Source organism: Salvia miltiorrhiza, chromosome 5 (assembly GCF_028751815.1).
Source record: "Salvia miltiorrhiza cultivar Shanhuang (shh) chromosome 5, IMPLAD_Smil_shh, whole genome shotgun sequence".
NCBI lineage: Eukaryota > Viridiplantae > Streptophyta > Magnoliopsida > Lamiales > Lamiaceae > Salvia > Salvia miltiorrhiza.
Window position 1 is genome coordinate 3,374,774 of NC_080391.1, and position 20,021 is coordinate 3,394,794.

Here is a 20,021-nt window from a genome sequence, read left to right on the forward strand (position 1 = left end):
CACACGCCCACCAAAAAGTATATACTCTTAAATCAAAATGGATAGAGGTAGTAACAACTAACCCTTAAAAATATATAAGTAATACTCCCTTCGTCCTCATAAAATATATCCGCTTTCAAATGACACGAATTTTAATAAAACAATTGAATATGTCTCACTTTATTGTGATTGTAAAACTTACCAAAAATGGAATGAATTAATTTTATAAGGACAGACGAAAATGACAAATTAGATATATTTTATAAGAATGAAGAAAGTATTATTTTTAATCAATTTACATATACTCCTTAACTCGGTACTAATTTTTTTTTGAGACATTGATATTAGGATTAGGGATGGCAATATTACATATCCCTAATAGGACTGGTTTGAGAGGCTTTTGATATCCACGGATAGTTTCGTGGTTAATATCTACTATTCATTTAGTTCGTAGGTATGAGTATAGATAATCACTATCCGTGCCCATTGTACCCGATTGCCATCCCTAATTAGGATGGATGAAATTTTTTCTTTCTTTCTTTCTTTCTTTCTTTCTTTTCTTAGAAGCTGCTTAACGTAGATTGCATCTCTCTCTCACACACAATAAACAAAAATTGAGATAGTATTGCTCTAGAAAATCTCATGATTCCCACGTAAACACATCAAAATTGAGTGGAAAAAAAATATGATCATCTTTGGAAATCTTGCAGCATATCAAGGCCATTTTCCCCACTAACATAGGCCACTCGAAAAACATCGTATTTGATGTCGACTGCAAAGCCATCAAAATAGGGAAGAATTCGGTTTCTAAAATCCGAGGTTAAAATGTAGGTGTAGAATGAATGCAGAGATTTCCACACGACGAGGCTTACTATTTTCGGCATGCTTTTCGACTTGAAGCAAACGCCGGCCGCCGCGCCTTCCATTTTTAGGAACTGATCCTTGAATATGGCTAAGGATGCGTAGCCGAAGCTCATCATCTCGGCCGAGTCGCCGCCGCTGCCGGAGAGGGTGGCCGAGCTCATCGCCACCACGTCGCCGGTGAAGAACTTTGCCGCCGGAGAGCCGTCTCGCGACTCGCCGGCGTAGGCGTCGAAGAAGCTGTGGTCGAGTAAGATGGCCATGCTTGCTACCACATTTGTTAGGACTGAAATCTGCCGTCACAAAATTGATGTGTGATTATTTTGGACATTAATTGATGACTTTCAACGATTTATTACGAGTCAGAGGGTTTTTTAGGACATTAATTTAGATTGATTTGGAAAATTAGATAAAAAAAAATTGAGCTTACAAAAGTAAGGCATCAATTAATAAGTAATGCATCCATATGACAATTCTCGGTTCATTTTAGTTAGCCCGAAACTCTTAAAATGAGCGGAGAATTGTCTTGTGGATACATTACTTATTAATTAGTGTTTTATTTATGCAAGCTCAAATTTTTTTGGCCTAATTTCTAAATCAGTCTGAATTACCCATTTGTTTCTAAATCAAACTTGGAATAATCTTTGATCAGTTGAGGGGGGAAGTTGTAAGACGATCTTGTACATATTTTTGTGATGATTGGTTTACTTCATTTAAGAATGGTGAATGGTATTGATGAAAAGAAGTTGTGGGCACCCTACTTTTGTATCCTTTAATTTATTTCATTAGGAATTCCTATTTTGCATATGATTTTACTTCACATACATTAGGCAAGAAAATTGGTCTTAGTTAAATATGATCAATTTTGCAAAGGCACTTACAAGGGCAGCAATTAGCAGTTGCTTGCTCTCATCATTCCTCTTCATCCATGCCCCATACCACACAATCTGCAAACAAATTATATACTATTACACATGAAAATCATTGGCCACCGGGTCCTCACTTAAGTGAAGTGACCCGGGTTCGATCCCTCTTGGGAGCGAATTGGAGATGAGAGATATAAGGTGGATCTTGGTGAATGGAGAGATAAGGTGGTTCTTGGAGTGGATGGGAAACTAATTACTAACATCTAACATGACTTTGCCCGATCAAAAAAAAAAACTATTACACATGAAAATAAATACATATTAAGAGAGAGAGAGAGGTTCTTACCATGCTCCCATGAATACTAGTAAATATGGAACTGTGAACACAACCAAGGCTGTCAGTGTAAGAAGAAAACTGCTTCAGAGCATCAATAAGAGAATCCACATATACAATTGTTGGTCTAAATATGAAGAAGCTAATATCCAAATTCCTGCTGTTAAAAGGGACATAACATGCCATATTTCTTTTTATTTCTTGCTAAAAAATTCCCCTTTTCTCTCTCTATTTTCCTGCTTTTTTCTTACAGAAATCTGTATTATATGAGAATATGAGATGGAGAAGATAGGGGATAGGAGAAAAACAATGAGCTAGAATTTTCTCTTGTTTGAATTTTAAGAAAGTCAGAGTCATAGCGATCTGATTGGTCGTATATTGGCTTCCTCTTGCGACCAAAATAATGAAAAAAAAAAACAAAAATAATAATTATAAAAAAATAATGTTGAATGTTTTTAATTAACATCGAATTAGCATGGTCATGTTGACTGCTTTGTATTGTATTAAGGTTCTAGAATCGTCCTTGAATAAGACTGCTATTAATATAGTTATTATATATGAAAAGCTTGTTATAGAATTTCAATTTGTGTACGAGTTATGTCGATACATGCAATAATTGGTTACCGGTTTCAAAAAGAATTAGGCATGTTGTACTTTATATTACTATGGTAAGTTGGGTTGGAGTTTTATTCAAAATTTCAAGGAGGGGCCCAAACGTTGTAGCATAATGAGAATATTATACTTTCTTTGTCTCATATGGATAAGCTGATTGAGATTTTCACAAAGATTAAGAAAAATCATTAGAAATGAAAATATATAGGTAAATTTCCTAGTATGCCCATATTTATTATTTAATGATGTATTAAGTGGAACTAAATTAAAGAATTAAATAGGGATAAAATAATAAATGAGTAAAAAAACATTACTTTTTATAAAAACAAGTCTATATAAATGGGATATTCAAAAAAGGAAAACAAGCCTAAGCATATGAGACGGAGGGAGTATTTGTTTTTAATACAAGAAAGGGCTAAAGTGAAATAAATACGTGGCAATATTTTACTTTAGTGGCATTATTAGTTTTGAAGAAGTATTTGCACGAAAATAAAGAGACAAGTTTTCGAATGTTTTTGCTCCTAACAATAATTAGGACGGTGTTTACTTCTCCACCTACCCATTAGGAGTGTAATTGCAATATATCCCAAAAATACATAAGAATTAATAGTATTTTATTTTTCGAACTTTAAATATTTTCTATTAAATATTTCAATTTTTTATTTTCTTTTAAAAAATACCAAACTTTTAACGTTTTTCATACAATATCTTGTTATATAAAATTGGGTTAAGTATCAATTTAGCCCCTAACGTAGAGGCCCTTGTAGCCAATACAACCCTATGCGCAGGGGTGTCTCAACTAAACCCCTATAGTCCATGTTTTGCGTCAAGTAAACCCCTCCGTCTAACGGAGAGTTAACTCCGTCCGTCTTTTATTTTTTTTTCTTTTTTTTATTGCGTGGGGCCCTCACCACCAGCTGCCACCACCACCTTCTTCTCCTCTTCGATTTCCGGCGACCTAGCCGCCAGAGCCACCGCCTCCCTCCTTCAGCTGACAGCTACGGTCAGCCGGACCGTACCCATCGCCGCCTCCCTCGTCTGACTCTCCAACTCATCGCCTCCGCCCCTCTCCTTGACAGACGAACAGCAGCAGCCATTGGCTACCACCGCCGTCGATCTCACCATCTCTGGACCACCGGTCGACCTCAAAGGCCGAGGCCGCCATCGCTCCCTCCGCTGGATCCTCCCCTTCATCCTTATGCCGCCTTCGGCCTCCAGATCCAGTCGACCGGTCTCCCTCCAGATCCAGCCGCTCTTCCAGATCCAGTCTCCCCATCGGCCGGTCTTCCAGATCCAGTCGGTCTTTCTCGCCGCTTCTTGTTGGAGTTTGAAGCGAAGTCAGGCTGGTGGCGGTGAGGGACGCAGGGTCCGGCGGCAGCGCACGGCACGGCGGAGGGCGTGGGGCCTAATCGCCGCTGTGTGCTGGTTTGATCGGAGGCGGCGGCCATCCCTCATAATATTTTTCTTCATAAAATCTTGATTTGGAATGGTGTCAACCACTTTGGTGAGATAGGCGGCCGCAGCTTGTCGTCGCTGCGACGCCGGAGTTTCGGGGAAGGGGTGGATTCCGGCGTGTTTCCGGCGAGCTTAGTGAAGAAGATGGTGTGGGTCCCACCACCAATAAAAGAAAAAATATTAAAAAATTAAAATAGTTAACGGTGTTAACTCTCCGTTAGACGGAGGGGTTTACTTGGCGCAAAACATGGACTATAGGGGTTTAGTTGAGACACCCCTGCGCATAGGGTTGTATTGGCTACAAGGGCCTCTACGTTAGGGGCTAAATTGATACTTAACCCTATAAAATTCAGTGATGAAAATAACAAAAAATTCCGAATTTTCAATGTTTTCCAACAATGACAGTCCTCAAATTATTACATCCGGCGAGACAAGTCATCTTTACCTCACCGAATTTTGTATAGTGGGACATTTTATGGAAAACACTGAAAGTTCAAGAAGCAAAACGAAAGTTCGAAACATTTTGTGAAAGTTTAGTGAATATAATTAATGATCTATCTCCAGAGAATGACTGGCACAATTTTATAAACCACAGGGAATGTTGGGATGTTTCAGGAGAAAATATTGACTCGAAATGATACATTTTGAGAGACAAAATTGAAATGAAAAAGATACATAAAAGTCGTCCAAACATGCCTATCAATCTCTTTGCAAAATATAACTATTCCAACCAATCAAAGCGCTGCCTCTTGTACATGAAGCAGACTGAATATGAATTTGGGAGACTTTCATAATGCTCTTGTACAAAGGAGACTTGTATATTAAAACAACAGAATGCATTCAGTGTAAATGATCTCATCATCTGATCAAAGTTGTCTTTGCTGAAAATTTGACAAATAATTGTATTGAGTTTTACAAATTGAAAGGTTCGTATATACCGAGTTTCAAACTCAGTGCATGATGCTGGAAGGTCCAGTGTAGTCAGTTAAACCAAGGAAGTCTCCATAGTCATATTCATACAAGCGGATCGTTCGATCTTCCTTCAAAATACACATAAGAAAAGGGTGAAATTATAATCTCAATCAATTTATCAGTTAATGCAACTGCAGATTAGAATGTGATGTGTGTCCCATAAAGTACTACCCGGTAACAGGACATATATACACGTAGCATTTGCGATGTGTATGTGTATCCCAAACAATTCCATCATCAACTTTACTGGAAAGAATGAGCAGTAAAGAAAACTTAATGATGGCTCATTGGTTCAGCAGCCACATAAAGAAACGATTGATTCAAGCTAGATCTGTAATTCATAAATTCGAAAGCTTACCACATTACAAGTCTACAGAGATTCGCAGTCCGTCATGTGCAAGCTGAACTGGTATTCCTTCTCTGGAAACAATGAAACAGGTTTGCATTACGTCTATCCATGTCATCTCATGAGGGGTAGTAAGGCCACATATATATACCAAAAACATTAGTGCCTAGTAAATGTCGAACGCACAAGTATAATATGGTGGGTGTCAGTGTCACTAGAAATATACGCTCCGTTCACCTCCAAAAGTTTAACTTGTTTTTATAAGCATACCTTTCAGACCAGTTCTTGAGAAATTCATTGTCTTTATGGTGATCAAACTCATGGGTCATTCCAATAAGCAAAGCTCTCTTCGGGTGCATCCTCTTCAAGGCATCAAGAGTCTGAAGAAGAAACTTCACGATGAAACACAAGGCATTTGAGGATTTCTTTTATCAAGTACAAAAATACATAAGCAGAACCTGAGGAAAGCATAAGTGAGTGTTGTGGGATCCTTTCTGCAAATATGAGTAGATAGATAAGCAACATTGGTAGGGCAAGCACAAATATCCTTGTTAATTAAGAAGAAATAGAAATATATAGGACCTAAAAAATCCACAAAAATGGCAATTAAATTGCTCGGAAAATGTACTGTAGCACTGGAGAAGCCATACACAGGCCAATATTAGATCCTAACAGTCAATGAGAATGAAACATATTAAATCAAAAGGCTTTTCAAGGAGGCAATAGCTTGAAAAGTAAAACTGATGCTTTACTAATACAGGATAATTGCAAAACATAATAGCTGGAAAGTAAAACACATTCAAAACTGAAAGCTCTCTGCATTTCAGTAAAAGCAAGCTCTTCAATTTATTTGTAAAATCAAAGAAAAACATAATAGAAGAACTAGAAATGATTTTATGCAATGCTTGATGAGTTAAGTGGCTGTAAACATGAATTTATAAGGATTTTAGGGGGTGGCATCTTACCTTATACAGCGTGTCCAAAATAAGAAGATCCAACTGTTGACCGCCATCTTTTGAAATATCTACAAAAAACAGAGGTATATTTATAAGAGGATCCAGATTTCTACTTATGCACAACTGCATGGTCTTTAACCCTGTATTCAGACTTCAGGCTAATTGAAATGTGTTTCTTTGATTAATTACAAGTTTAGACCATTTAATTAACTATCTCTTACCTTGAAAGTTCCTCAACATTTTTTGCCGTGGTAGATTTTATAAGAGATCGTATCTCAAGATAGACATGAAGAATTAAAGAAGAATAAGGGTAGGTTTCCCATGTTCTTAGATGCACGCCTCTAATTAATGATGATAGATGCTAATGCTATTCAATAACAAATATCTGCTGGACAAAAGATTGGTCAGGCTGGACAGACAGTTACAAATATAAAGTGACAGTTCTTACAGTTTTCTGTAGACGGAAGAAAGCGTGAAACATCTGATATATAAGCTACTTTATATCTTTCGCCAAAGAGAAAACCTAAGCACACATAGTCTTCACCATGCATCACCTAGAAAGGGCACAACAATTGAATATACAAGTCGGGCATTAGAAATATCTTCAGATAAAACAATATTCTACTCGGACCAAAAAAAGGAACAAGATAAAACTAACTGGGAGAGGAACAAACTGCAATCCAGATGCCACGAATGGCTTTGATAAATCGCTCTCTATATTTTTCCACTCAAGTTGTGTTACACGTCTAACTTCCTGGCCAGGCTTTAGCGTTTTTTGAACCAAGTAAGGGAATTTCACTGCAATGCTGTTAAAAATAATCAATTATATCCTCTCAAAAAAAAAAAACAATTATATAGCATAGAATATTGTAATTGCAAACAACATCCATTGCAAGATTTTCTAATTATCATTTGCTTTTACCTATACTCAATTATAATAGCATAAAATATAAATGTCAAGGTTCATAACCAAAAACATGTGCATGTAAAACATGTGCATGTAAGATATCATATGTTAACTGCAGAGACTGATCCATTTGTTTAATGTCAACACCAATCAAACAGCTGTTCTACACAAAATTATAATGTCTTTGTACTCCAATAGGTATTGCCTTTTGACAAAAAAAAGGAAGCAGTGAAATCATCTTACTGTTTAAAGATTGCTGATCAAGTAATAAAAGATGACAGAGAACTGTATCACAATTTCTATCACTGTAACCAAGTATAGGTAACTCTTTCAAGGTGCAATATACCTTTTCATTGAATCTTGAGTAAGATAGATGGGAGTCGGGTTAATGTCATTTGTTGGACTAAAAGGTTGCACAGCACGTATATCGTCCAAACCAAGAACAGCATCAGCGTGTTCATGAGTTAATATGATCTGCAGACGTTATAAAATTGGCCAAGTAGAACAATTAGTTCTAGATTATCTATATTAGTCAATAACAGCTGAAATAATATTCATATAGCACCTAAAACAGCATCCTGGCTACTGGACTATTTCCCAGATCAGGTAGTGAGCCAACCTCACCGGGGTTAAGTCCGTAAAAGCAGAAGTTTGGCTCAAACTACCGAAATCCTTTTGAAACTATACCAAGTGACAAACAACTGAAATCAATATTGATATCCATCATTTTTACAAACATTCAGGCAATGCAGTCTCCAATCTCCATAAATCTAAAGTTCTTGGTCAAGATGAATAAATTTTTACCACTTTCTTATTCCTTTTCTATTTTTGTTCCTGTGGTAAAAAATAAAAATAGCAAGTATAGCAGATAAATCACATTTGAGAAGAAGTGTAAAAGATGAAAAGTTCGTTTACATGTAACAACACTAACTGGGAATAACTTCTCTGTTCAGTTGACTTGGAAAGAAAAGTGCGGTTCCTAATGTCTTTACTAAATCTTGTGGAAAGAAAAGTGAATTGAAACCAACATAAGATATGGTGAGATCCTACTGAACCAACAGCAGAGACCAGGTGGTGAAACTCGAAGGTTTAACCCGAATAAGGTGAACAGGAAGAAGGAAAAAACTCCAAACTGAATTCATCCTACCTAGTTCTCTTGTTTTGCCAAACATGACGAAGATTTTGCACCCCCTAAAGTAAGAAAACATTGTTCTAGCATCGATCTTTCTGGATGTGATCCACTGGCAGTTCATCACTAAATGATGTTGGATTCTCTAATTTGCTAGACATAATTTTTATCAGCTTGTATACAACTTCATCATCACCCAGTCACTCCGTAACTCTAAATTCCATAGCATGAAGGAAGAACTATAATCATTGCTTTATTGGTTAAATGCAACATCACGTCACTCCGTAACTCAAAATTCCAATATGATAAATTATTGTGCTGGAAATGTAAAATGTGGAGAGAATTTTCACACAAAGAAGATGTAAAACTCACTGAATCTACTTGTGGGATTTTATGACAAGTGAACCATCGGAGTACTTGCTCCCTGAAAGTCTTCCCAACATCTATCAAAATATATTTATGTTTGCCCTCGCTGCCAAAGTAATCAATTAAGAGAGATGTATTGCACCTACAAAATCATCACCACCAATTACTCAAATGAACAATGGCATTCATCTGTATCAATCCAAGAAAGAACATGGGTTGTTGGGGAAATTAGTTCCCCATCCAAACTTGGTAGAAGCAAGAAATAAGAATAAAACTAGACACAATTTAACAACACAAGAATTTAACGTGGTTCGGCCAAACTGCCTACGTCCACGGACCCACACCAATATATTAGAGAATCTCAAAAGGAGGAGTACAACATAAAATACCACTATGTATTTTATCTGCCTAAACCAAGACTATATCTCAACTCACTTTTGTCACTCGTGTATAACTTCTACTCAGAAGCTATCCTCACACAAGATTTCTCTCTCTAATATCACACCCTTTTCTCTGGTGTTGTTCTGGAGGTCGTTCTGGGTGATTTTTGCAGGTTGCTGCCTTCTCTATTTATAGGCAAACGAAAGGTGGTTGGTGGCAGCCTTTAAGGAAATACATTGCTGCCAACTTAGAATTTGCAGCTGCTACTTTTTGACTAACAAATCCTCACTTTCATTTTAACACTATTCCAACAATCTCCACCTTGTTAAAATGAAAGAAAAACACCATTGTCTTCACCGACAATTATGATTCTTATCACAAAGAACCATCATCCTCAAAAGAGAATAAACCTACTCCACCAAATGAGTAGAACACTTAGAATAAACCATTCTAAGAATTTTACTTAGGCACATGTCGAAAAAACCTTGCTGAAATTTTTGGTGCAACCTTCTAGCTTTTGGCCCTCCTAGAAGTCATCAGCCATCGACATACTTTTCACCACACACCTGCATCCATGCCAAAAAACAATGCACATGTGGTCCAACTAACATCGTCACATCCTCTATCATGGCCATTGGACATGCCATAAGGATATTCATGTCCTCAAAGGACATCATCAAACACGATGTTAGCTGATTGTTCGGAGCTTTCTGCCAAATCCGCTCCACCTTGACGAGCTCCACCTGGACAGTTTCGCTTCGTATGGCCGGGTTTTCCGCACCTCCAACAAACAACGCCCTTGGAGTCTTTCTTCCTCCCTCTGCTAAAGGCCACCATTGCTGAATTTTCCGATGAAGTACGTCCTTCACTCATCAGCCTTCTTTCTTCCAAAAGAAGTTTGCCCGTGACTTCAGCAAAGACTAGAGTTTCCTTCCCATAAACTAATATTGGCTTCATGTGTTCATAGGAACGTGGAAGAGACAAGATGAGTCTCAACGCCTTATCCTCATCTTCAATTTTTGCTCCAATACTCTCCAGTTCAGAGATAATGCCATTGAGAATACTCAAGTGATCTGAAATCTTCACACCTTCATCCATCCGTAAGGTATGAAATTGTTCCTTCAAATACAACCGATTCGAGATGCCTTTTGCTTGGTACAGAGCTTCCAGCTTTTCCCAAAGCTCCTTCGCACTCGAAATCCCATGTACATTTGCAAGTACATTCTTGGCCAAGCAGAGACGAATTGTGCTTGCCGCCTTCAGATCCAGATTCTCCCAATCTTCATCACTCATACCGGACTTGTTGTTTGCGTCATCATCTGCACCGGGCTTTTTGACTGCACCCGGACTTCCTTTCAGGGCCTTGTGTAACCCAGATTGTATCAGCACATCTTTGACTTGCACTTGCCACAAGCCAAAATTTATTATTCCATCGAATTTCTCCACGTCGAACTTCATTTGGACTTGAAGTTGACTTGACGTACTGCTTCTCCACCAAAATGAACAGCCGTCTCGCAAGAGACACCCCGCCCGGATCTTTCTCAAGAAATCCTTTCTGATGTGGAAGATCAGACAATGCTGCAACCACAGAGCATACTTGGAATATCAAGAGACCTCAACCAGGCTCTGATACCAGTTGTTGGGGAAATTAGTTCCCCATCCAAACTTGGTAGAAGCAAGAAATAAGAATAAAACTAGACACAATTTAACAACACAAGAATTTAACGTGGTTCGGCCAAACTGCCTACGTCCACGGACCCACACCAATATATTAGAGAATCTCAAAAGGAGGAGTACAACATAAAATACCACTATGTATTTTATCTGCCTAAACCAAGACTATATCTCAACTCACTTTTGTCACTCGTGTATAACTTCTACTCAGAAGCTATCCTCACACAAGATTTCTCTCTCTAATATCACACCCTTTTCTCTGGTGTTGTTCTGGAGGTCGTTCTGGGTGATTTTTGCAGGTTGCTGCCTTCTCTATTTATAGGCAAACGAAAGGTGGTTGGTGGCAGCCTTTAAGGAAATACATTGCTGCCAACTTAGAATTTGCAGCTGCTACTTTTTGACTAACAAATCCTCACTTTCATTTTAACACTATTCCAACAGGTCACATTGCTTAACAATATAAATTGTATATTATGCATTGAAATTGCAACCTAAATCCAAGTAAGAACAGAGGCATCTCAAAATAGAGGAATCTAAGTCATCTGCCATAAATAGGGACTCCAAAAGTGATCATTCCAGAAATTGCAAACAATCAACAATGAATATGAATTAAAACCAATTGACTCCAGCATTGCTCTAAAAAGCTATTAAGTAGTGAAACCGCTATAACAATCAATCAAAAACCTGTAGTTAGGGTTTTGATCAGGCGGTAGGGTTAGAGATTGGGAGCAGACGCGACAGGGAGGATCAGAAGGCTGGATCAAGCATAACGCATTAGGAGCCGCACTCGAACAACCGGTACCGAGAAATATCAGAGCAGATTTCTCTGTCGCTGCATTGCCGTTCTCGGCCACCTCCGCGGCGGCAGCTGCCATCTCTCCGGCGCACCGAATTTGTGACGTGTGTGTGTGTGTGTGTGAGAGAGAGAGAGAGAGAGAGAGAGAGAGAGAGAGTATGAGGTGATGGCGAATTGTCTGATAAAGAATATTCTTTTTTTTTACGTCTCCAAAAATTAAAAAATATTCTTTTTTTCCCTAAAAAAACAATACTATTCAGTTTTATTATTTCAGGTTACGGGCTGAAATTCACGAGGCCCAATACCAAGTTAGTTTGATTTTTTTTTGTTCTTGATTTTCATGTTTGGATTTATACTTTAATTTTTATTTGTGTATGCTAATTGTATTTTTTTCGGATTGAAATTGTATTTAATTTTCTGCACACGAAAAAGTAAAAAAAAAGTGTTTTAATAGAAGTAACCATTTGATGATTTAATTAATACTCCCTCCGTCCCTGAAATGGCTTCCTCTTTGGGAACGGCACGAGTTTTAATAAAAAGTTGTAAAGTGTATTGATAGTGGAGAAAAAGTAATATAATTATTATTGGAAGTTGTGAAAAGTGTTATAATTAGTATTGGGAGTGGTGAAAAGTGAAAAGTAAGAATAAATAAAGTATTATTAGTGGTGGGGTAGGTTTCCAAAAATGGAAAGAAAGAAAGAGGAAGTTATTTGGGGGACGTCCCAAAATGGAAAAAGAGGAAGTTATTTTAGGGACGGAGGGAGTAATTAATGAGAGATACTATTATTTGTGTTCTTTTTTACTATTATTTCCTTAAATTATTTTTTTGGCTTCAATATAAGTAGGCTGAGAAATAACTCATTCTTTTTAGTGGATCATGCTATATGGGCCGAGTTTAGAAGTACGGTATTTGCCCACGGATATGTTGGTGCTATGTTTAATACTATACATATTTTTAAATTATTTTTTTGTTTAATTGTAATTTAATATTCTAATTCATGATTCATTACATTTTTTTTAGAGGGATTCGTGATTCATTACATTTTTTTAGGTCCCTCTCAAAAAAATGTAATGAATCATGAATTAGAATATTAAATTACAATTAAACAAAAAAATAATTTAAGATCGTCTCTCCATTTTTTGGTGATAAATTGATTCAAGACTTAGTACTTACTTTTTTATTACTAGTATGTTTATTTAATTTGTAATTTGAGCTTTTTTTCCTTGTCTTTACTATAAGACTACTATATAATTCTGATTTTTTTGGGAATAATTTTAAAAACACTAAAAAAGTTTTAATTTAGAAAAAAGTGAATAACGTTCATGTAGCTCAAAATCCAATTCCAGCTCATTTGTTCATTCGAGTTTCAGGCTTTCAGCTCTTCCAGCTATAAATCACAGAATATTTAAAATGTAATTTCTCAAAACCCTATTTCCAATTTCCAATTTGACTGGAAATGTCATTGAATTTCAAGAAATTTAAGAAAATTCGAGGAACTTCAGCAATCACTCATCGATTGAGTGAGATTCTTGCGTTACATACGTGTTCTTGTTCTGATTTTATCGGGCACAATTACTTCCATGAACGGTTTTTCCCTCGCATTGGAGCAATTCCATATTTTTTCTCATCGTGTTCAGCTAACAATCACAGTCACGCTTCTGATTCGGCGCCGGAAATTCGCGAGCAACGCGTGAGAAGCGATAATATTGACGATAGCAAACGCTTTTATGATAGGACTGCAGAAACGGTTTCTAAAGAAAGCCTATTGAGTTCAGATTATAATTCGAATAGCTGGGGTGGAGAAAACTGCGATTTTGATGGTTTCGACGAGTCTGATGAAGAAGTAGAAGAGGGGAAGAGTGAAGAAGGCAGCGACGACGACGAATTTAGGGTTTTGAGTGCCTTCGATGGGAACAGAGCGCGGATCGAAGCGTCTAGAAGAATCGAGGTGGACGAAGGTGATTTGAGGCACCCTTTAGTGAGAGAGATATGTAGATTGATTGATCGCAGGGCAGCGTGGTCTCCTAAGCTTGAATCGGAGCTGAAGCGCTTACTGCGCAGCCTGAAACCTAGCCAAGTGTGCGCCGTGCTTCGAGCTCAGTCCGATGAAAGAATTGCTTTGAATTTCTTCTACTGGGCTGACAGGCAATGGCGATACAGGCATTATCCTGTTGTTTATCATGAAATGCTGAGAATTCTGAGCAAGACGAAGCTATGCCAGGGGGCTAAGCGCGTTCTTCATCTTATGATTAGGCGTAAGATTGCGCTCTGGCCCGAAGATTTTGGTTGTGTAATGGTGTCTTTCAGTAGAGCTGGTCATCTGAGTAAAGCATTACAGGTGTTGAATGCAATGCAGAGAGCGGGAGTCGAGCTCGATATCTCGGTGTGCAACACTGCGGTTAATGTTTTGGTGGAGGGGGAGAAGTTGGAGAAGGCGTTGAGGTTTTCGAAGAGGATGCAGGTGGTTGGGATTGAACCTAATGTTGTTACGTATAATTGTCTGGTTAAGGGCTACTGTGAAAGGAAGCAGTTGGATGATGCAGTCAAGTTGATCGACGAAATGCCTCTGAGAGGTTGTGCTCCAGATAAAGTTAGTTACTATACAGTGATGGGAGTTTTGTGCAAGGAGAAAAGGATTGATGAACTGAAGGGGCTTATGAAGAAGATGTTGGAAGAAAGTGGATTGCAGCCTGATCAGGTTACGTATAATACTCTGATTCACATGCTCTGCAAGCATGGGCATGGAGACGAGGCGCTGGGGTTCCTACGGGAAGCAGAGGAGAGAGGGTTTCGTATTGACAAAGTCGGGCACACTGCAGTAGTGCATTGCTTTTGCCAGGGAGGAAGAATAGATAGGGCAAAAGGTATCATTGATGAGATGTTGTTGAAGGGATGCAGCCCTGACGTTGTGACATATACTGCTGTTTTGAATGGATTTTGTCGCGTGGGGAAAGTTGATCAGGCTAAGAAATTGCTGCAGGAGATGTACAAGCATGGTTGCAAGCCTAACTGTGTCTCATACACAGCCTTGTTAAACGGGCTATGTCGGGGTGGGAGCTCTTCTGAGGCGAGAGAGATGATGGACATGAGCGAGGGATGGTGGACTCCTAACTCTGTGACTTATAGTGTAATCTTGCATGGGTTTCGTCGTGAAGGGAAGCTATCTGAGGCTTGTGATGTCGTGATGGAGATGATCGGGAAAGGGTTTTATCCTTCTCCTGTCGACATCAATCTCTTGATTCAGTCTCTATGTCGAGTTGACAGAGCGGAGCAAGCTAGGAAGTTAATGGAGGAGTGCCTTAAAAGAGGGTGTGCTGTCAATGTTGTGAACTACACCTCTGTAATTCATGGATTCTGCCAAAATGATGACTTAGACTCGGCTCTATCTGTGTTTGATGACATGTATTTGAATAACAAACACCCTGATGCAGTGACATATACAGCGGTAGTGGATGCGCTGGGAAGGAGAGGGAGAATCGACGAGGCTATTGAAATGATCAAGAACATGCTACATCGTGGTTTGCTTCCTACACCCGTCACGTATAGATCACTCATCCATAATTTCTGTCAGCAGGGGAGGGTAGACGATTTGTTGAAACTGATGGACAAGCTGCTGCCACGACAAAGCTTCAAGACGGCATACAACCTCATTATCGAAAAGCTTTGTTGTTTTGGGCACACTGATGAGGCTTACAAGATTTTGGGAAGGATTCTGAAAACTGCTTCCAAAACTGATGTGGATACTTGCCACATTCTTATGAGAACTTTCTTAAAGAATGAGAATCCTCTTGGATCATATCAAGTGGCTTCTAGAATGTTCAATCGGAATTTGGTTCCTGATCTGAAGCTGTGTGAGGAAGTGAGTAAGAAGCTGATTTCACAGCAGAAACTAGAGGAGGCAGATAAGCTTATGCTGCGGTTTGTGGAACGTGGGCATTTCCCGGCTAAGAGTAAACACGCTCTCCATAGTTGATCTGCAAAGCTCAACCATTCTTCGATATATACATACTGGTAGAATGATCCCAAAAAAGATAGGTTAAAGCAGGCATTAAGGAAGCTGGTGAGATTGATTTTCATTGATGGTTTATGATAATGATTTCTGTTTAATTCAATCACTACTAGTGGACTTTTAGGGTATGAAAATGACTATTTTCTTTTTGTGCCTAATTTGCTCAATATTGATGCTTCTCTATGAACTGATCAATATTCTCTTATGAGTGCATTATTGTCTGCGAATTCGAATGGCAGAATTCTGGAAGAACTTCAACCATGAATCGCTATCTTAACTATAAGTGGTCCTATATAATCTTGGTGCGTTTGTGAAAAGTAGTCAGAGAATTCATCTAAGATATCAGCTGTTAAAATGTGAAAAGTCATATAATCTTGGTGCGTTTAAAATGTGAAAAGTAGTCATAGAATTCATCTAAGATATCAGCTGTTAACACAATTTCTTGATCATGCAGAGTTCTGTGCTTCTAGAAATCTGGCTTCAAAGGTTATGCAGTTAGATTTTGGACATCTACACCACAGACAGGTCAGCAAAACTTTAATTACTGCATTGTAATTCCTAAGTTGATTAGCATAATACCTAAATGTGTGATGGACATAGTTGTTGTTTATGAGCGAGAGAGAGAGAGAGAGAGAGAGAGAGTTGACAACGACATGACGAGAATCTTCATCATAGAAGTCTAGGACATGACTCCATTTGTCTAGAGATGGTCCAGAATCACTAGGTAGTAAATCCAAAGGCTTTTTTTCTTGCAAATGATTCATTCACTTGTCTTTTCTGGTATTTCTTGAATTCCTATCATATATCACTCTGATTTGAATATAGCTCTTCCCTTCACACTCACCGTGTCTTTGCCACGTGAACAAGTGATAATTGTTGCGATTGCACGTAAATTGCTCTGTACAAGTGGGGGTAAACTCGAGCCCCTGTGCTCGCATTCTATCCCATCTCGTATTTTAGTTCATCAGCTTCGTACGAGCGGATAATGGCCTCCTTGTCAGTCTTTTGGATTCATTAGGACACACACTAGCTCGAGTCTAGGCTCGTATTAATTCGAGTGGGTCTGCTCGCTCTCGTTCTATTTCATCCCGTGTTTGATTTCATCGGTGCATGTCATGTGTATAATACGGCACAAAACGGGGCGCGGTCCGGAAGGTGGCCAACCAACCCCCCCTATACTGCTAAAATTGTAAGAATTTAAGTGCTCAAATATCTTGCTACAGTTGCCATGTTTCACTCTCTGTGATCTCTCATTCTGCATAAAGCTTGAAAATGATGGCTTTCTTTTATAAAATAAAATAAAAAACACAGAGACATACGTTAGGTATCTTTGAATTGTGTTTACTTGTGTTGTTGTTGCGTTTCCCAGATTAAATGCGCTTGTCTAGATTGGTAACCATCGTTTTAATTCAGGACTTTGACAAATAAAATCGCAAATTATTTTGAAATTGTAATTTTAACGTGATTTTTGAAATGCAGTGAATTTAATCATCATTTTTACAAATGTTGTAATTTTGCCCCCTTAACTTTTTTCCGGTCATCGAAGTGCTGAATAGGAGCTTATATGGATTAGAAAAGACAATGTCATTTTGTGAGGCCTAAGCGACGTTGTTTTATACAATTTTAATTAAAAAAATTTCTAAATTATAAAGGGATTATATTCAGCGATTTTATTGCAAACAACTTCATAATATGAATATTACGTGACAAATTAATCTCAATAAACTTCAACTCAACAATCTGGCGACCAAAAAAATTAAGGGGACGGAACTATCAAACTTAAAAAGGTGGTGGTTTAATTCGTCACACTTCAAAAGTTACGTTAAAATTACAATTTCAAAATAATTCGTGATTTTATTTGTCAAAACCCCTTTTAACTGCACTTATAGACAACCTGTCATGGTTTGAACGAGAGATGACTGGTACATCCTATTCCTATATTACATATGTAATGCTACTGCAAAGGAAGACAGATATCATATCTTGCTTGTGAGTTTAAATAAAAATAATCTCAATATGTTAAATTCTAAACTATACAATTTTATATTAATTGTGAAAGGGGGAAAAAAAAACCTTGTACTCCATTTCAATAACCAAATAAAAACTATACCCGAAACTGGGAAATTAAAAAAATTAAATCTTTGACTATCAATTCTTTCAATTGCGCGAGACCTTCTATTCTAAAGGGTTCCCTCCGTCCCTAAAAATTGTGACTTTACTACTATATCGGGATGTCCTTGAAAATTGTAACATTTCTTTATTTGGAAATGACGTTACAAATTTTCTCTCTCACTATTTACAAAAAGGTGTGAAACTCAATCTTCACTCAAACTTTATTTTTAAAATTCATGCTACTTTCATTGAGTCGCAATTTTTAGGGACGTAATATTTAATATTTTATTTTGACACTTCACAAATTTATCATTTTACGCATAACGTTACACATATGGCGTTTTGATAATAGACTTGGTAATAGAATAATTGCAAGCTAAGGTCAAGTGGAGAAAAGGCGAATGTCACAACTCTTTTATTGTACTATGATATTTGCTTTTTGGAGATTAATGATTACAATTGTTTTGCAAGCAAAGATGACTAATAAAAGTAGATAGAGAACAAATAAATAAAGGGGGATTTCTTTTATCATAAAGCTTAATTTGAATGAAACAATACAGCATGCATTGTCTCCTTCCTTGGGCTCAACTATCCTTTACCTCACCTGCCTCTTTTTTCCTAACTTTCCTTTTTTCTCCCACTTCTTTTTTTTCATATGAAAAATAAATTAATTTGTTATAATTCCTATCTTGTGGAAAATAAGTTGATTCTTGTTGCTTTGCAACTTGTCGCTATAATTCTGAAATTTGATTGTACTCAATTATTTATTCATGTTCATGAACGAAGAGTTTACTATTAATCAATCGTGATTTTGGGAGTCTTATTGTGCTTTTGTGAGATAATTAGCATAATCATTTTGGTTCTTGATTGTCAAGTTGGATTTTCAATTTATATTTTGAATATCATATAGGCCACATGATGAGAATAAATCGTCTCGTCTCATCATGATGATGAGGATGATGAGACGAGTCAAGATCCGAATTCAAAATTATATATTAAAGATATGTTTGTAGTTTTGTTAATATTTGTAATTATAAATATGCCATTGGATATTAATTACGAAAAGTTTACTTTTTTTTTTCCTTACACAAAATTTTCAGCATTGAAACGGCGATTTATATTTCAATTACGGTGAAGCACAAAACAAGTGATTCATTATTGTGTTACTTGTGTATGTTTTTGCACTAATTTATTGTTGCCTTGTTGAGAATAAATAGTTTCCGATTTTCTCTTCAAAGTAAAAATGAATTCACTCACATAGTCACATTTGTTGCGAGTATAATATATTTGGACAAACACAAATGATGAAATGAACACAAGTCATCAAAGAAATTTAACCCTTCTCTTTTCCAATTCCATTGACTATGATTTTCTTTATTCATCTTATGATTTACTCCCTCCGTCCATGAAAGAACTTCTTAGGAGGGAGTGACGCGGGTTTTAAGAAAAAATATTATTGAGTGTATTGATAGTGAATAAAAGGTAGTTGAGTGTATTGAGAGTGGTGAAAATGTGTTATAATTAATATTGGGAGTTGTGAAAAGTAAGAGGATTATAAGTGGTGGGGTATAGTCCAATAGGAAGTTCTTTTGTGGACATCCCAAAAATAAAAGATAGGAAGTTCTTTCGTGGACGGAGGGAGTACTATTTTTCATCATGAAAGTCTTCATCTACAACGGGATCAAATTAAAGTGAAGGGGAAAATAGAGAATCTTTAATAATAAACTTATAAAATTTTGTACACAAACTATACTTGATTGATTGATTGATTGATTTTTCTCTCAAAAAAAAAAAAAAAAAAACTATGGAGTACTTGATTTTCCTTCTATAACAAATTTAATATCGCGATTTGTTTTCATCAATTACGTTATTTTTAAGTGTGAATAAAAATATTTCCTCTTTTTGAGGTAAAATATTTCATTAATTAGAGATGAGATGATGCATATATTCAAATTTAGGGGATAAAATGAGATTAAAGATTAAGAGGTCAAAGTGAAAACTCAAGTTCTTAAATATTTTTTCGTCTTTGGGTAAATCAGCATTAAAGCCGCTTTCCAGATAAGCCGTGATGATTAAGTAGGGCATTAATTTAGTGAATGTAATTTTTTGTTATTCATTATTATATTAATTCAAAATTAAATAATCCGTCTGGATCTTAGTGCTTCATCTCGGACTAATTTTAATATTTCGTCTGGTGTACATAGTTTTACATCAATATATAATATGTCACTTATATTTTTTTTTTTTTGATCAGAAAAAATTTTA

General features: G+C 37.0%; 3 protein-coding genes across 7 annotated transcripts; 1 reads left to right on the plus strand and 2 right to left on the minus strand.

Moving 5' to 3' along the window:
• Positions 1 to 583: 583 nt before the first annotated feature.
• Positions 584 to 2,404, minus strand: LOC130985163 (uncharacterized). The gene is made up of 3 exons (XM_057907974.1): positions 2,053 to 2,404; positions 1,722 to 1,787; positions 584 to 1,133 (listed from the first exon to the last, which is right to left on the minus strand). Exons 1-3 carry the CDS (start codon positions 2,224 to 2,226, stop codon positions 669 to 671), a joined length of 705 nt encoding a protein of 234 aa, XP_057763957.1. The 5' UTR covers positions 2,227 to 2,404; the 3' UTR covers positions 584 to 668.
• Positions 2,405 to 4,794: 2,390 nt separating this feature from the next.
• Positions 4,795 to 11,820, minus strand: LOC130985165 (putative hydrolase C777.06c). Of its 5 annotated transcripts, none has more exons than XR_009088907.1 (11): positions 11,523 to 11,820; positions 8,790 to 8,925; positions 7,635 to 7,762; positions 7,040 to 7,187; positions 6,830 to 6,935; positions 6,391 to 6,449; positions 5,884 to 5,919; positions 5,696 to 5,805; positions 5,438 to 5,499; positions 5,251 to 5,325; positions 4,795 to 5,147 (listed from the first exon to the last, which is right to left on the minus strand). XR_009088907.1 is itself a non-coding variant. In XM_057907979.1 (11 exons), exons 2-10 carry the CDS (start codon positions 11,353 to 11,355, stop codon positions 5,442 to 5,444), a joined length of 807 nt encoding a protein of 268 aa, XP_057763962.1. In that variant the 5' UTR covers positions 11,356 to 11,380; positions 11,523 to 11,624; the 3' UTR covers positions 4,795 to 5,147; positions 5,438 to 5,441. The 5 variants fall into 5 exon arrangements, 4 of the variants coding, with proteins under 4 accessions (XP_057763962.1, XP_057763961.1, XP_057763959.1 ...); XM_057907979.1 differs by lacking the exon at positions 5,251 to 5,325 and adding an exon at positions 11,330 to 11,380 and having other exon boundaries at positions 11,523 to 11,624; XM_057907978.1 differs by lacking the exon at positions 5,251 to 5,325 and having other exon boundaries at positions 4,795 to 5,143.
• A 1,100-nt stretch (positions 11,821 to 12,920) lies between these two features.
• On the plus strand, positions 12,921 to 16,992 carry LOC130985164 (pentatricopeptide repeat-containing protein At5g41170, mitochondrial). Its single transcript, XM_057907975.1, has 2 exons — positions 12,921 to 15,695; positions 16,099 to 16,992. Exon 1 carries the CDS (start codon positions 13,092 to 13,094, stop codon positions 15,606 to 15,608), a length of 2,517 nt encoding a protein of 838 aa, XP_057763958.1. The 5' UTR covers positions 12,921 to 13,091; the 3' UTR covers positions 15,609 to 15,695; positions 16,099 to 16,992.
• The last annotated feature ends 3,029 nt before the right edge of the window (positions 16,993 to 20,021 follow it).

Excerpts from the sequence above, each read along its gene's own strand:
- LOC130985163 (XM_057907974.1), bottom strand. The coding sequence starts at position 2,226 with ATGGCATGTTATGTCCCTTTTAACAGCAGGAATTTGGATATTAGCTTC. Across the intron at positions 1,788-2,052 it reads CTAGTATTCATGGGAGCATG|ATTGTGTGGTATGGGGCATG; the intron begins GTAAGAACCTCT and ends ATTTGTTTGCAG. Across the intron at positions 1,134-1,721 it reads AACTGCTAATTGCTGCCCTT|ATTTCAGTCCTAACAAATGT; the intron begins GTAAGTGCCTTT and ends TTGTGACGGCAG.
- LOC130985165 (XM_057907978.1), bottom strand. The coding sequence starts at position 11,713 with ATGGCAGCTGCCGCCGCGGAGGTGGCCGAGAACGGCAATGCAGCGACA. Across the intron at positions 8,926-11,522 it reads GATCAAAACCCTAACTACAG|GTGCAATACATCTCTCTTAA; the intron begins GTTTTTGATTGA and ends ATGATTTTGTAG. Across the intron at positions 6,450-6,829 it reads TCTTCCGTCTACAGAAAACT|ATATTTCAAAAGATGGCGGT; the intron begins GTAAGAACTGTC and ends TGTTTTTTGTAG.
- LOC130985164 (XM_057907975.1), top strand. The coding sequence starts at position 13,092 with ATGTCATTGAATTTCAAGAAATTTAAGAAAATTCGAGGAACTTCAGCA.